This window comes from Alternaria hordeiaustralica (assembly GCF_023758085.1).
Source record: "Alternaria hordeiaustralica strain BMP 2776 chromosome Unknown scaffold_1, whole genome shotgun sequence".
Classification (NCBI taxonomy): Eukaryota; Fungi; Ascomycota; class Dothideomycetes; order Pleosporales; family Pleosporaceae; genus Alternaria; species Alternaria hordeiaustralica.
In genome coordinates, this window is record NW_026056773.1 from 1,005,115 (window position 1) to 1,020,006 (window position 14,892).

The 14,892-nt window shown below is 52.5% G+C and overlaps 5 protein-coding genes across 5 annotated transcripts; 3 read left to right on the forward strand and 2 right to left on the reverse strand.

Annotated features, from left to right (window-relative positions):
* Positions 1–1,620: 1,620 nt before the first annotated feature.
* On the reverse strand, positions 1,621–2,488 carry J4E84_000302 (uncharacterized protein; the record flags this gene model as incomplete). Its single annotated transcript, XM_049382944.1, has 2 exons — positions 1,621–1,683; positions 1,733–2,488. 2 exons carry the CDS (start codon positions 2,486–2,488, stop codon positions 1,621–1,623), a joined length of 819 nt encoding a protein of 272 aa, XP_049248462.1.
* Positions 2,489–6,425: 3,937 nt separating this feature from the next.
* J4E84_000303 (uncharacterized protein) lies at positions 6,426–7,724 on the reverse strand (the record flags this gene model as incomplete). Its single annotated transcript, XM_049382945.1, has 1 exon — positions 6,426–7,724. One exon carries the CDS (start codon positions 7,722–7,724, stop codon positions 6,426–6,428), a length of 1,299 nt encoding a protein of 432 aa, XP_049248463.1.
* Positions 7,725–7,898: 174 nt separating this feature from the next.
* J4E84_000304 (uncharacterized protein) lies at positions 7,899–9,968 on the forward strand (the record flags this gene model as incomplete). Its single annotated transcript, XM_049382946.1, has 2 exons — positions 7,899–8,214; positions 8,275–9,968. 2 exons carry the CDS (start codon positions 7,899–7,901, stop codon positions 9,966–9,968), a joined length of 2,010 nt encoding a protein of 669 aa, XP_049248464.1.
* Positions 9,969–11,184: 1,216 nt separating this feature from the next.
* On the forward strand, positions 11,185–12,464 carry J4E84_000305 (uncharacterized protein; the record flags this gene model as incomplete). Its single annotated transcript, XM_049382947.1, has 6 exons — positions 11,185–11,265; positions 11,385–11,525; positions 11,591–11,759; positions 11,809–12,026; positions 12,102–12,242; positions 12,324–12,464. 6 exons carry the CDS (start codon positions 11,185–11,187, stop codon positions 12,462–12,464), a joined length of 891 nt encoding a protein of 296 aa, XP_049248465.1.
* Positions 12,465–13,808: 1,344 nt separating this feature from the next.
* J4E84_000306 (uncharacterized protein) lies at positions 13,809–14,509 on the forward strand (the record flags this gene model as incomplete). Its single annotated transcript, XM_049382948.1, has 2 exons — positions 13,809–13,817; positions 13,874–14,509. 2 exons carry the CDS (start codon positions 13,809–13,811, stop codon positions 14,507–14,509), a joined length of 645 nt encoding a protein of 214 aa, XP_049248466.1.
* Between the last annotated feature and the right edge of the window lie 383 nt (positions 14,510–14,892).

Genomic DNA, 14,892 nt, shown 5'->3' on the forward strand with positions numbered 1-14,892 from the left:
CCACCTCGTGGCGGCACAGCTAAACCCCTGGCAACAGCACCATGTCGAGCAGATCCAACTTCACGGGTCGCAATTTGTCCGAGCAACGACAGAGTGCTTGTGACTTGGACCCTTGTCTCCCATGCCGTCGCCATGCCGCGGCCATGGAAATCGCGTGGTTGGTTGCTGAACGGCCGCATCAAACGGCGCCATGTCAGGGCCGCAGGATTGCCGCTCGGAACATATGCCGTAAGCTCGCATATGTTCAGACAATAACAGGATATGCAAGCGTTACCGTAACGTCGAATCTATTGGACTTAGTCGCTCCATCGTGTTGTTTGTGCACTAGCGCGGCACGAGAAGCAGCAAAGCGTGACGCACCTTTTGTCACGAGCAACCACCATGAGTTTTTGATCGATGGATGCTCGGCGTCCGCGATGGGGTCGACCTCATCGTGCATGTGGTCCTCTGCCGTATGTAAGCTCGCGGGATGGAACCGCTTGGGCGTCCTGCCTTCCAATGCATGTGATGAAATGTGATTGGAAGCTGTAGCAACAGCCTTCATCTAACGTAATGCGTCTTATTGATCCATTGACGTGCAGGTCTGACTGGAAGCATGCATGTACCAGACTCTTGAAACAGCTTGGCTTGGTGCTGAACCATGACGATAGCCACCATCGCGAATATAGGGTGCAGCCGCATAGCACCGCCATGTCATCGGGTGACATCTTCCTCGAAACTGGCTGCGAAACAGGAATGCTTGCGGCATGCCGTCGTTTGGTCCGATGTGGGGCGACCATCGCTCTCGATCGCTGAACATGCCATATTCGCATTTCGATCCTATGCTGGACGGAGCAGAACGCCCGCCAATCATCCCTGCGTACCTAAGTAGTGTGCACAAAGGTGATTCGCAGAGACATTCCAGCCACCTTGTCCCAGGGTCCCGGCCCACATGAGTGGACGGCACCGCAAGTCAGCCTTGTTAAGGCCGTAAGGCCTCCCACTAGCAGGCCGGAGTCGCAGACCATTAACCCCCGACCATGTCGACATCTGGCGTGACAACCTGTGGTAGACTCGATCGCGCCAGCCATGTTGTCGAGAATGGGGTTTGGCTTTATGTATGACGTCGTGTTTAGAGAGACAATCGAAAAATTGAAGAGTTGCAAAGAATCGTATGAGCCAAATGTTGGAATCATTGTCGCTATTGACCGACACTCATTCCAAGCTAGTGTAGGCAACAGCGGCGCCATCTGCATCTATGCACACCAATTCCCAACAAGCGTTCCAACCGTGCTATATCCTCCTTGGATGAGCCAATTGACTCTGCTCAAACTTCTCTAGTTTTAAGAAACGCCATAGCAATGCGACGACGCAGAAAATGCTGCAGTGATAGATGAATGGGAACGGGAACGCAAATGCGAATGCAAAATAAGGGTATCATGAACGAAAGTGAAGGGTTTGTGGTCTTAACGGTCTGTGACCTTTTCTTGGCGAGTAAATCTCCTGTCTTTCGCCGTAGACGCTCCTAGTGAAGGTTTAAGGCGATGACTCGAACCAGAGTAAGAGGTATGGACGACGTAGGCGATGAAACAATGGTTTTGTGGGACGTGACAGTCGGTAGTCGTATCAGAAGCGCAACAACTAGGAGGACGTTGTCGAAGATTTCCTGGACGCTTTAAGATGAATCCGCTTGACATGATCTCTCTGCAAATTGTCAGTAATGCTCTGCGCATGTGAAGCATGTCAGACTTACCATATTGTCCACACGACTGAAGACCCTGTCGCATCCGTCCCAGTCACACAACACGCCCGGGTTGTGCTTGGCCTCATGTCTCGCAAGATCCTTTTTACTCGAAAAGCCTCCTCCTGTAGACTGTGGGCAGTCACCATGGCGGCAGAAGAAGGACTTTGTATGCCTCTTATAGTGCTTCCTGAGATCGCAGCCGCGGGTGAAAACTGCTCTTGAAGTGCATCCTGGGAAAGCACAGCTCCATGTACCATTCTTGTTCGGGATACCATAGGATCGAAGATCCGGCGAGGAAGGAGAGAGCGACCGTGACAGTGCAGGTGGTGATCTTTCAGAGGGGACGTTGGACGGCATGCCATGACCTACGGACGACGATGTGGAGTGCGATCTTGACGGTCGAGACGCACCGAAAGATTGTGAGAGCAACGTCGAGTCATGCGCAAGCATCGGAGGAGATGCCATCTCGGAGAAAGATGGGTAGGAATACGACGTTACTTGAGGTAGCGGTATTGATGATGGTTGTGTCGACCAGAGTGCGTGAGGTGGGTATGGGGACTCCATGACCGGTCTGTAATCTTGAGGTGGAGTGTACATTCCTGCGTGTGCGGACATGGTCGTTTGGGGTCGATGAGCCATGTGGTGTAGTGGTGGTGAGTACATGATGCTGGGGGGTGATTGACATGTGCTAGAGGGGTAGAGGTGACCCATGCCGTCAACCGGCGCCATGAGTGCTAGTTCTGCTTCGGACGAAAAGAAAGTCATCGTGGGTGACGCCAGGTGTCGTGTTGTTCTGGAGTGGTTCGCAGGATGGTGGTGATATAACAGGAAGGGGTATCTGGTGGTCGTCAAGTGGCCGCAAGTCGAAGCCAACACGGGTTGTATATCATGCAGAGAGAAGGCCAGTGCGTCTTAAGCGGGAAGTGCAACAGATGGGTGAGAATGACCAGTCTTAAGGCACAGACCCAAACTCTAGGGATTAGGGTATGGTAAGGCTGCTAGTCCGGGGTGTACAGGATTAGCCCGGGAGCGCACTAGGGACCACTCCACAACGGTAAGGCTGGGGCGTCAGATTTGTCGAGAAAGCGTAGCGGGCAGTGGCGGTGTTGTCATATCTTGCAGTGCCTGAAACTCCACCGGGCCCTGGAGGACGGCCTGAAAGGGACCAAGTTAGAAATTGCGAACGCTGAGCGGTGGACCATGTGGCATCGACTGGTCAATGTAGATCCGGGGCGCAGACGAAGTTTGCAATGCCCAAGAGGATAGATAGCTACGTCGGGTCAGACATCCGATAGAGGAGTAGTCGCTGCTGCTGGTCATAATGGGACGTGGGTAATTTGACTAACGCTTGCTGCGCTCGTCCCAATGAGATACCGTCCGTAGTTCATGGTCCCAGTTCAGACCGGGTGCATAATCCATTCACAATTGCGGTGGAGAGCGAGTGAGCCTCGCGGGCCGGCTAGCTAATCCTTGTGGGTGAAGGTACCGCCAACATGGCGACCGCACCGCTCTAGCGCTGGTCTGAGGAGTGGCCTACTAGGGTTAGTCCCAGGAAAGCTTCTGCCATTTCGCTTTCGCCTGTGAACGATCCTTCGAGCGATTAATGCGATACCTTGCAAACGGCCAGCAGCGCTTCGGCTACCGAGTTCTCTGCAACCTCCAGCGATGTCTCGTCTGGGCTGAGATGGTACGTACAGAGCGACCGGGCGATGTGTGCAGGGCGCAACCACAACGACAGCCACCCTTCAGACTAGTCCCACGGGCTGCGGACCAACATCAGAGGCGGTAACAGATGAGGGGCAAATGAGCGCTCCCCATAGCGTTGGAGATGATGGGCTGCCGATCGCAGCATGGTAGCAAAGCGACGAGAAGCGGCCTTGGGTGGTCGCTTACGCCGGCAAAATTTTTGGGCGTAGCGCATGGGGATTATACGCCCCGCGCTACTCTTGGGCCGGGTGCCGTGAGATATTTTTAACCCCTGCCGCCTGGAGCACAGCAACCTACATACAATCAGGAATCATAGGGCAGGGTCTGAGTAAGCGACGTTTCAAGCGGTCTGTCTGCCAGCGATTCTACAGCTTTCACCAGCATTGTCCCTCCAATAACACCTACGTCGCGCTCTAGACAAGCGAGCCGTGTTTGCCAAGACAGCTCCTGACAGCAACGGTTTGATTGCGTTTCTCGACCTGGACACCTAGCTCCACTGCGTAGCATGCAGTGAGCCTGTTGTCTTTGACGTGGCTAAAGAGCGAAGGACGAAACATGACCAACGAGCGTGATAGATGGAAAGACGGATCCACATGCTGGCCAAAGCCAACGACAGTCTTCGAAGCGCCCGTTGTTCCAAAGCGGTTAAACTTGCTTTGCAAAGACTAGTACATGGTTCTTCTTGATCGGGTTTTGCTACCATGAAGTATCTACACCGCGTTGCCTTCGGACCGCCGGACATAGACTGTTTCGTCCGAGATCTGCATCAAGACTCTTGGGCAACACGTCGAGGAGCAGTATCGGAGAAGCTTTTCCCAGATGATCAAGGAGGTCTGGATGTCAAACATCAGACGGCCCCATCACAGCACGGAAAACGCCCGTGTAATAACGGATACCCAGGCAGTACCCGGGCTGCATCGCGAGCAGCAGTCAGCATGCGCTGTCCGGCGCTTCAGACACACTGCGCTATATGGACCGTATGTTCAAGCCAACACACCTGTGTATGGAGAGCGACAATTTGGAGGCTGTATATTCCTACGCACTGCCTTCTTCAAACACTGTGAAGGCCCAGGATGGCTGACAATCACCTCCGCTTCCTCACCAGTCGGAGGAACGGTCGAGTGCCAGACAACACTTGCGGTAGGTAGCGTTGACCATGTACTCGATCGGTGACTGCCAGGCGAGCACTCACTGCAAATTGACTGACAGTCAAGAATTGGGGCTTGCGTCACACTGCACACTCTCGTCACCTTCATCTTCGCTCAATTCCGTCGTTGCCTCCATAGCTCCATTGTCCAGTGACATGTCCAACACGGGAGCTACCATCCGCACTGCCTGTATGGACCAACAACAGCTCACACGCTAGTTCATCCGCAGTCGCTCAGAAATAGACAGCGTCCACTAACGCACTTGATCTCAAGCTAAACAAAGCCAGTGTGTCGCAGTGATGGGGCCATGGACAATCAATCGAACGATGCTGTTAATGACAGTGCGAATGGTGGTCATCAGGCACTAAGGCAAGGCTGATTCCGCTCTGCAAAGGACAGAATGTCATCGCAAATCTAACATACAGCCGACCAAAGCCTGCACCGTGTCGACAGACATACACTAGTCTCTATTCATCATCTGTTTCGAGGAGCCCGGCACAAGCTGTCATTCGATGTGAAGACTAGCTGGCAATAGTCACCGTGACAGGTGATGATCTGCATCCACGCAAACGAAGGATTTGAACCGCTCTCAGGCTTTCCATGACAGCTTTCTCTCAAGAGTCATGCAACAGTCATATCAACATTTCTAGAACTCATGTTCAAGCATTGTAAGACTCGGCCCGAAGCCGATCTTGAAATGAGACTAACCATACTGAGGATGTCATACGATTGGATGAATAAAGTGTCAGGGGTGTTTGTTGATGCCGCACCGGTATGGACCGTCTAGGCGACCACCAAGACTACCGGCTATCCCAGTATGTCAAGCATCAAGACCTAACGTCCCGTCCGAATGGCGTGCAACGGCCCTAGGAACCTTCATCCCATACTCGACAGCGGCATAAGCCGAATCTCCTTACCAGGAAGCATATTTGGCCTCTACATCGCAGCTCCGGATCTGTAAACTGCATCAGTCCATTTCTAGCCAGAACCCAAGACATTGTACGATGTGTGATTAGTGGGGCCTCCAGTCTTCATCTAACTGTCGAAGAGGGCCGGCTTCTCTCATTCACACCAACCTGTTAACTTCATCCCTACCAAATCTATTATTAGGTATCGCGACTTTACAGCAAACACTTCTTTCGAAAGGCGTTGGAAATCGGAAGGAATGTCGAGGGGTGAAACGTGGCAGTGCTTGTTAACACAGCCTCAAATCGCCGACATAATCTTCAATCGCCGACCTGCAAATCCATAATCGCCGACCTACAAAATCCCCAGCATCCAGCATCGGACCCCACAGTGGCTACGACGCTAGGAATGTTTCCCACGTGGGAACGCATGTCAATGCTGGGAGTTGCAGTTGAGCCGTAGCGGTGGGTACACCGTGATAACTACCGATGATGGGACGGGATGCCTAAGATGCGAGCGGCGAAATTCTACCGCAGGATGCCTGAAACCTTCAGCCTCACATCTGTAATTAAACTTCACACAATGACGTTTAGAGGCTATGTTGATGATTCCATCCAGCACCGAGTTGACCAATTTCCCAGCATCGGCTTGATAGGCAACATCCATGACAGGAATGTGAAATATGCATAATCACAGTAGGAATCTCTATTTTTGGGTGCCAATTCCCCCCGAGACGGTCTGATGGATACCCACCGGTGCACGAGAGGCTTGGTCGAGCAAGCAGTTTTTACCCCAGATCAAAGTGCGTAGTTCTCGTGCCCTCCACCGCCATTCTCTTGATTATACACCAGCATCAGTGATGACAAGAAGCCTATGATAGAGAAACCCATGTCTAGAAAAAAACCACTTGAGCAGCTGAGACGTGCAAAGGCCTGCTGGACTCACATCGTTGTCCACTCTGTTACCTGTCGGATATCCATAACCTTGCCTTCAGCACCATATCTCCCTTGCGCATCCCACAAATCCCTCTCGGCGCAAATCTCTGGTCGCCAACGCATCGCTTCCCTCATCTTCCCTTCGCTCTTGTTCTCTACTATGTCTGCAACCAGAGAGCCGATTGCAGGGCATGCCATGAAGCCGTTTCCAGATCCTCCGACCGCTACAATCAAGCCTTGGACATTAGGGTGCTTGTCGATGAGAAAGATGCGATCCACAGTATCTACGTCCCAGCATAAACGCGCGAAGCTCAAGTCTCGGGTTGCAAACTGTGGCATTGTGTCAGAGAGAAGAAGTCGCATACGTGCTTCTGCTTCTCTCGGAATCTGTTGTCGCGCAAACGGAACGGAGCGCATCTTGCCACTGTCGTTGATGACTGGATTGATGTATCCCGGGTGTTCATCGCAGAGCTTTATTTCGTGTGTCTCGGTGTCGGGTTCGATGAAGAAACCGCGATCCACGCCATACAGCACAGGCATGTTCCGGTACTGCTTCGCTTCTTCGGCTGAGAGGGGTAGATGTGCAAGTGTCCAGGCTGTGGGTCGAAGTTGACTCTCGAAGTCTAAGAGTAGGTCACTGTTCGCACCAGCGGATACAATGATGTGCTGAGCCTTGTGCTCAGAGCCGTTCCTCGTCTTCACCCCCGATACTGCGCTATTGTCCGAATTATACAGTAGCTCTTCGACACGGCCCTCTATACTGTCGGTCAAGAATTCCACACCCAATCTCACGGCTTCTTGATGCATAGCTCTTAGAGCTCCACTAGCGAACACCCACCCTGCGCCTTTCTTTTTCCAGAAGCCCCTCCAACCTGGAAAGTCGCCCTGTAGCAACCCTCCTGGCATTGTTTGCTGGAAATCATGTTTCGTATTCAGGGCTGCTGGGAATACTTTCTCGCCTTTGGCATACTCTAGACAACGCTGGTAGGCTTCATCGCCAACAGCGGCCATGATAAAACCGGTGTCATGGTAAAAGGGCGAGAACAGTGGATCGAATTTCCATGCATGCATTGCAAGCTGGGTCAGTCGATTCCAGAAGAAGTCTTGGAGAGAGTCAGACTCGGAGGGGTCGTTACTCTCTTCCGCGATCTTATTAAGGTCATTTCCTGCGGAGATGGGCGAGGGGAAGGAGCTGCCGTCGAGGACTTTGATGGAGGTGTGACCGCGACGAGCGAGCTCGAGGGCAATGGAGCAGCCCCATGTTCCAGCACCTACGATGAGGATATTGCTGCTCGTCGGCAACATGGTGGACGCCCAGCTTTGCGTCATCGAGAACGACATTAGCCGACGATGAAGCTTGCCAAGCCAGGACGCGTGAGCACGTGGAGATAAGCACGCTATCTCGAAGCGGCTGGGATCCCCGCGGCGAAACTTGCGCGATGGTACTTTGATGGCTGAGCGACAACCTCGCACCCCCTGATGATGCGCATACGCCCTATAATACCGCGCAATGTCTGGCGAGGAAACATATCTGTCCGCCAATGGAACCAGGCGCGCTCCGTCGCCACTGCACCTGGCGGTAAGCGGGCGCGCTCAAAGGAGCAGCACCACTACTGGACCGATGAGAAACTATCTACACCTGCCGAGTATCCCTTGAGTGCGGCCATGGCGGAAAGGATACATCCCAACAAGGAAGAAGCAGCGCCGAAGAAGAGGAGAACACGGAACGAAGGCGCGGCGATAGTAAAAGGCGGCGTTCACGTCAGAACACAGATCGTAAGTCCCGACCTATGCGGTACGTCAAGTCCCGGAACACCCATCTTCGCTGAGCGGGACTAACGCCAGATACCCTTAGATGACGTCCTCAAATACGCCGGCCATACGTTAGATAAGCACAAAGGCTGCGATATCCTCGACATCAACCCTGGCGCCGGGCTCTGGTCACAGAAGCTGCACGAATACCTCCAACCGCGCAGCCACGTGCTCCTCGAACCGCGACACGAAAAGTTTAAAGACTTTCTTGACCCTCTTCTCACTGCACCCGGCTCCAAGTATTCACTCGTCGACCAAGATCCGACCGTACTCCAGACATACCGGGACATGGTTGCAAACGGTGTGTTCCCACACCAGACTGTGCTGGACGCTGAAGACCCCAAAGCACAGGAACCAAACAACACCCTGTTAGTGACTGGCTCTCTGGCATGGGATCCAAGACTTCCCGGCCTTGGTTTTGACTCAATGGCGAAACAGCTCGCCTACCACTTTGCCTCCGCTGCTTGGACAAACGATCTATTTCATGCCTATGGCATGGTTCGCACCTTACTGTGGGTACAGCACGACGACTTTAGCGGCATGATTGCCCAATCTATCAACGAAATGACCAAAACAAACCGCCTCATGCAAATGTTACAAGACACAACCCTCTTCATCCAACCAGAGCGCGCCTCGCGCAGCACGGGCAGAGCCTCTTCGGGCCGTGAACCACAGTACGAGATCGAGGCCACTGTCCGTGCTCTGAAGAAAGGGAAAGAGAATGGGATGGAGCTACCATCACATCGGCGCGACCACATCCACGACTTTGCTGAAGAAGTCGACCAGATTTCCAATGGCACAGGCGTAATCAGTTTTCAAACAATTCAAGATTACCTTCGCACGCAACAGTTGGCGGGTAGAAACCCCATTGGCCTGCTTTCACCTGGTCTCATCGAATACTACGATTTCATGAGACGTGTAATCAACGTCTTTCCACAAGTCGATCTTAACGACCCGACAGATGCAAAAGGCAAAAGAACCAAACGGCCGGTACCCCCTGACCACCCTTACAAGGACGACATACGGAAATTCTACAGAGAAAGTACTGGTATGGCGCTGACTCAGAGAAAGAAACTGTTGGCAGCATCCATAGCAGACATTGGCGAGGCTATATACAAGCTCGAATGCAAGATTGTTGACATGCCAGACGGCCCTGAAAAAGCCGCTGCAATGGCCGAGCTAAGCGAGCTTGAAACCCAGTGGAAGCAGGGCCTCGACAGTCAAAATGCCAACTATGCCAAGGTACCTGCAACAGAGATCGATGACCGCCTCGCCATACGCTCGCCGCCCTCACCTCGTCTCCAATCCGACTCCCGTCCTTTCGAGCCCCTCGTCATGCGTAAAAATGAGGCTTGGCCCCAGAGCCGTCTGGCCCTCGTCTCCGCTGAGCCCTTTCCCAGGCCCGTCGGCGGATCCCCCGACTTCTACGAGTGGGCGCGAGATTTCATCTTCGGACTCTTCGCGCACCCCTCCGATGGTATCAATCACGCTCTCGACAAGCTGCAACATGGCCTCAGCGACATTATAAAAGATTGTCCCAGTTTGAAAGATCCGAAGAAAGGTGGTAGACTGCAAATGGAGCATCTCAGGGTTAGGATGCTAACATCCGAGATGATTCTAGAGCTTGTGGAAGCGTACAGGACCTGGCCGTTCAAAGAGCCAGGCAGTGATAGCAATCAGTACTTCAAGTACAAGCATGCTGGACAAACGTGGATTGGACAGTCTGCGGATCGATGAGGGATATTGAATACACATCATGTTGCCACTGTTTCTTTGAGACACAAGTACAACACGACATAGTATCGATCCTTCTGAAGTTCAGCATTACGCTACGTGTGTAACAGTGTCTTCGACAACATGGTGTGCATATTGGCAACCGATTGCAATGACAAGAGCGAGCTTACGCCTTGTTACCTCGCCCTCTCAGGTGAGCATATCTCGAGCAGCGTTGATTCCATAGAGTGAGCTTTCATACTTTCCAACTTGGGAAACTTTTGTACCAACCTTCTCCGAATATCATCCTATTAAAGCTCTTGTGGTGTGGAGCTTTCTCGCCAAAGCGGTGCAGCTGGGTTGCCGTCCTTGCACAAAGCCGAGGGTGCTAGCTGTCGTGTCTCTGTATGAGATCGAAGGTGTCAGAATATTGAAGACTGTTGAAATTCCCTAGAACTAGTAGTGAGCTCCAATAGAGGCATGTCGTACTTGTTCGCATAGTCCCTTTACTTCTCGGCGGTCAACTAGGTCGTTGGGAATCCTCCTTCGTGCTGTGCAAAGACAGCCAGAGATGGCGCAGGATCCCTATCTAGTCATCTCTGAGATCGATCCTCATTCCTATTGATAGCTCATCTCTCCAATATAACGGAACACCCCCATATCGTACTGTCTACACGGCGATTGAGAAGCGCAGAATAAATTGAACGTTTGGCGCAAGCCGTCGACGAGCACCCTTGAATTCGTCGACCATATAATCAGCAGGCTTGCATCTGACAGCATCTGCGATTTGAGTGGACAGGATCTGGCTTTCGTCTGACACAAGAACGACGGGATGATCAGCGATAACATGGTAGGTCGCATTGCTGCGGCAATCGATGGACAGGGTGAAGGCTTAATTAGAGGCGTCATTGAACCGCCAGACGTGCAAGGTCGCCGACATGCATCCCGGAAAGTGAAATTAGAATTGACGCCACCCGTCGAATGTGTCTCTAGAAGACATTAGAGGGTAGACCGCGCGAGGCTGCATGCGCTGGTGAGAGCGAGGCACTTTGCAAGGTGGGTGGAGATGTCCCTTGGTACCTAGGTAGCCAACGCGGGAGTAGGCGCGCTAGTGGACGAAACAAGCCTAGCCTCTTTTTTCTTCCCGTGCATCCAGATGTCGGGTGCAGGTGGCTTCGATCGAGCCTTCCAATTACCATCACATCACGCCCACCCTACAGCTTCACCCGTATAATTTGAAATGTCCGGAGCGGAGAGTAACCCGAGGAAGCGGAAAGCCGAGCCCCGCGAGCGGCACGACGGCGGCGACAAACGAGCTAAGGTGAGTTCTTTTCTTCGTACCACTGTCAAAACTCCTCCCGTACTTGCATTCTTGGCTTCCCAGTTCCATTTTCGTCATGCAGCTGCAGTGAGATTCATCAGGCTGATCCGAGACATCAGAGTAAAAGAAACTGGGATATGCCCCGCAGGGACGGCAGTCAGTCTCGTACTATCAAACCCGGTGATGCGGGCATATGGGCAACATGCGCTATGAAGAAGGAAGCAAAATCTGTCTCTGATCTGCGGGATCTATTCCAAGAGGTTAGCGATATCTTGATGCTGCACCATCCGCGAGCGACAGTGCTGGTGATGCTGATTCATGATAGTACGCTACTACCCTGCACGGCGCCGCCGGTTCCAATGGGACGGCTGCAGAAGACAGCTCTGACTCGGAAGGAGGTGATATCGAAGCTGAGATCCAGAAAGAGCTCGCCGATATTCGTAAGCCGACGACGAAACCCTTGTTCACATCTCTCAAACTCGACACCCAGTGCTGTGAGGATAGCCAATCACACTTCCGACCGCTCGGGCTGACCCAAGAAAGTGATATTTTTTAGGACACGCTCACCTCTCGAACCTGTCTCCTTCGTACATAAGATCTGTCAAGATATTGCAGATGGCGCTCAGCCGAAGAACTTACGCTATGTCAAGCGACTAACACCAATTACTGCGACCGACAAAGCCACGCCACAGGGTCTTGAGGCTGTTGCGAAACAAGTCCTTGCGCCTCACTTCCATGGATCAGATCAAGCGGGGAAAAAAGTGAGCATTAGCTTCTTCTATCAGATGATGTAGTGTCGTCGTGCAAAGATCTCCGCTAACGTGTGGTTACCCAAGTTTGCGATACGCCCATCGATCCGCAACAATAAGGAGTTTTTGAGAGATGGCGTCATCAATACAATCGCAGCTGCAGTTGGTCCTGGGCACAAGGTCGACCTGAAGAACTACGATCTTCTCATTCTCGTGGAAATTTACAAGGTATAGTCATACCCCACGTGGTGATCACACGTCTCACATGCACCGCATAATGAGATCTTGACAGCTGCTTACATCCGACAGAATGTCTTAGGTATGAGTGTGGTCGGTCCTGACTTCGAGCAGCTCAAACGTTTCAACATCGAGGAGCTTCGTCAGCCGTTGCCCTCGGTCAAACCTCAGGTCGATGATCAGTCAGGGAACATCGAGAATGGACGTGTCTGAGAAGGGGACGAGTGGAATCGGTGCGTGGGGCAGCCGTCGTGGTGCTAGAACGCCTCGCGCAGCAATTTCCACAAACTGAAAAAATCTCCGATCGGGACCACCGTGGCTTGCATACGTTTGCTCGCGGGATGAGGCAAACGTCTAGTGGATCATCGGAGTGAGCACAGTAGCCACCTACTCATCGACCTGACATCCGGCGTGTTGCTACTACTCGTCTCCGAACTGCCGGGTGCATACTGGGTGCGGGCTTACATAGCCGCCACAGCAATGGCACACAGGCGTGGGATGTATGGAAGTAGTTGAATAGCTACGTAAAATATTGGGCCGGGCGAGTTGAGGGCCCGTACAGACATGACACTGCGTTAATCACAGCGTTATTTTTTGCACTGTCAAACCTACATCCAATCGTCTCTCAGATTCCTAAGGATATGCTATCGAAAGATGTCGGTCAATGGTATCCTTCAGCCGTCTCTCGGCAGAACCAATCATAATTCGCGATACGCGATATCCTCATCGGGTGCCTAGCCACTTGTGGGTATCCTTGACGAACGCTGAGAGCGCCAATCTGAACGCCTCACGCGTCCTTCTCCGCCTCTACATCCGCCTTCGCTAAACAATTCGCTTAGAATACGCCGCTTACTTACCAGTTCCGTACGCGCATGATAGACTTTTGCTTTTCGGCTGAGCAGTGCATCGGCGAGAGGATAGTCGATATGGCTCGGGGACTGGTTGGGACTTTCAGATGTGCTACTAAGTGTCGACTGTCATGCGATTCGGTATGGCCGAACCAAGGAGATGGCTTCATCAATTGAGATCTATCAGAGTCGGTCTTGCTCGGGCTGGCGTTACTATGCTTTTGTTTCCGACATTCGTCGGGACATTTTTGCGTTCAGATCGAGCATCCATGATTCTATGAGAAAAGAGCTGGCATTGACTTTGTTTGCGCAATCGTCAAAACATTCTTAATGCATAGCGATGTCCTCGACATGCAGCATTCAGTCAGCTCCAGGCCTCCACTATCGAATCACGCTAAGCTCCCCGCCGGAATCTAGGACGTCGCTGCTCGGCCCTTCATAATGCATCTTCCCCCACTGGATGTTGCAATCTTTCCCCTCACCAGTATGAGCCGTGGAACGTACGCTCTAAAGCCCGTTCGGCCCTCTTCGACCACTTCGTCTTCATCTTCGTCTTCATCAGCATCTTCGCGGACTGCTATCACAACAGTCGACTTTCCCAGCATACAAAGAGTCATCAGAGCAGTCTTTCGATCCTCAAGAATCAATGTTCAGCAAATTGAAGTCCAGCAAGGGTGCATACACCAGGTTTATCTCGCAAGACTTCAAGATGGCAGCTGTTTGATACTCAAATGCCCACCAGCTTATAACATCCGACTCCTCCGGCATGAGAAGCACTTCCTGGAGACAGAACGCAAAGCACTCGAGACACTGCACGAGTATACACAAGTACCTGTGCCCCAAATCATCAAATATGATAGCCATGGTGGACCGCTTGGTGCACCATTTCTTATGATGAGCCACATGCCTGGTCGCAAGCTCTCGGAAATCGCGCCATACATCTCGACCAGCGAGAGAAACTCCATCGACCACACACTAGGCACACATGTCCGCGCTCTGACTGCACTATCTGCCACCCAATTTGGTATGACACACCGTGTCTTCGTCAAAAAGGGCAGCAACTCCTGGCGCGAGGCTTTCTTTGCTCTCCTCGAAGCCGCACTACGCGATGCTGAGGATATGCTTGTTAACGCACACTCCGAAAGTATACGTTTCTGGGTTGGCAAACACGCACACTGCCTGGAAGAAGTTACCGAACCGCGCCTTGTAGCGCTCAATCTCTGCGACCCGGAGAACGTGCTCATCGACGAACGTACCAAGCAGGTCATAGGTCTTGTCGGATTTTCGAACGTCATCTGGGGCGACCCTCTCATGAGCGGCGGTATCGCGGATGGCAATGAAGCGTTCTTCGCCGGCTTGGGAGATTACCCTGTGAAGACTGGGGGCGCGAGGGTCAGGATGCTGATGTAAGTACCAAGTGCGGGTAATTAGAAGGCCGCAATGCTGACCGTAATAGGTACAAGACTTACCGGGCCACAGTGCGGATCGTCGCACACCATTACCGGCCGCATGACGGCATTGATGAGCTCGGTGCGAGACGAGAGCTGAGCTGTGCACTCAACGACCTCGCAGCTATCTGAATCGTACTAGCGAGGCAGCTAAATCCTACGAGCGAGCTCTCGTAGCGCCTTGCTACAAGCGAATCGAGTGCCGAGCAACACATTGTGCTATAAGAATGAAGTTCCGAGCGGAAGGGTATCGTGTTTTTGGGTCTCAAGTGTTGGAATTCAAGGCGTTCGGCGTTCGGGTTCTATACTATGAAACATTGAGTATAGTGAGAAAAACGCTCGCTG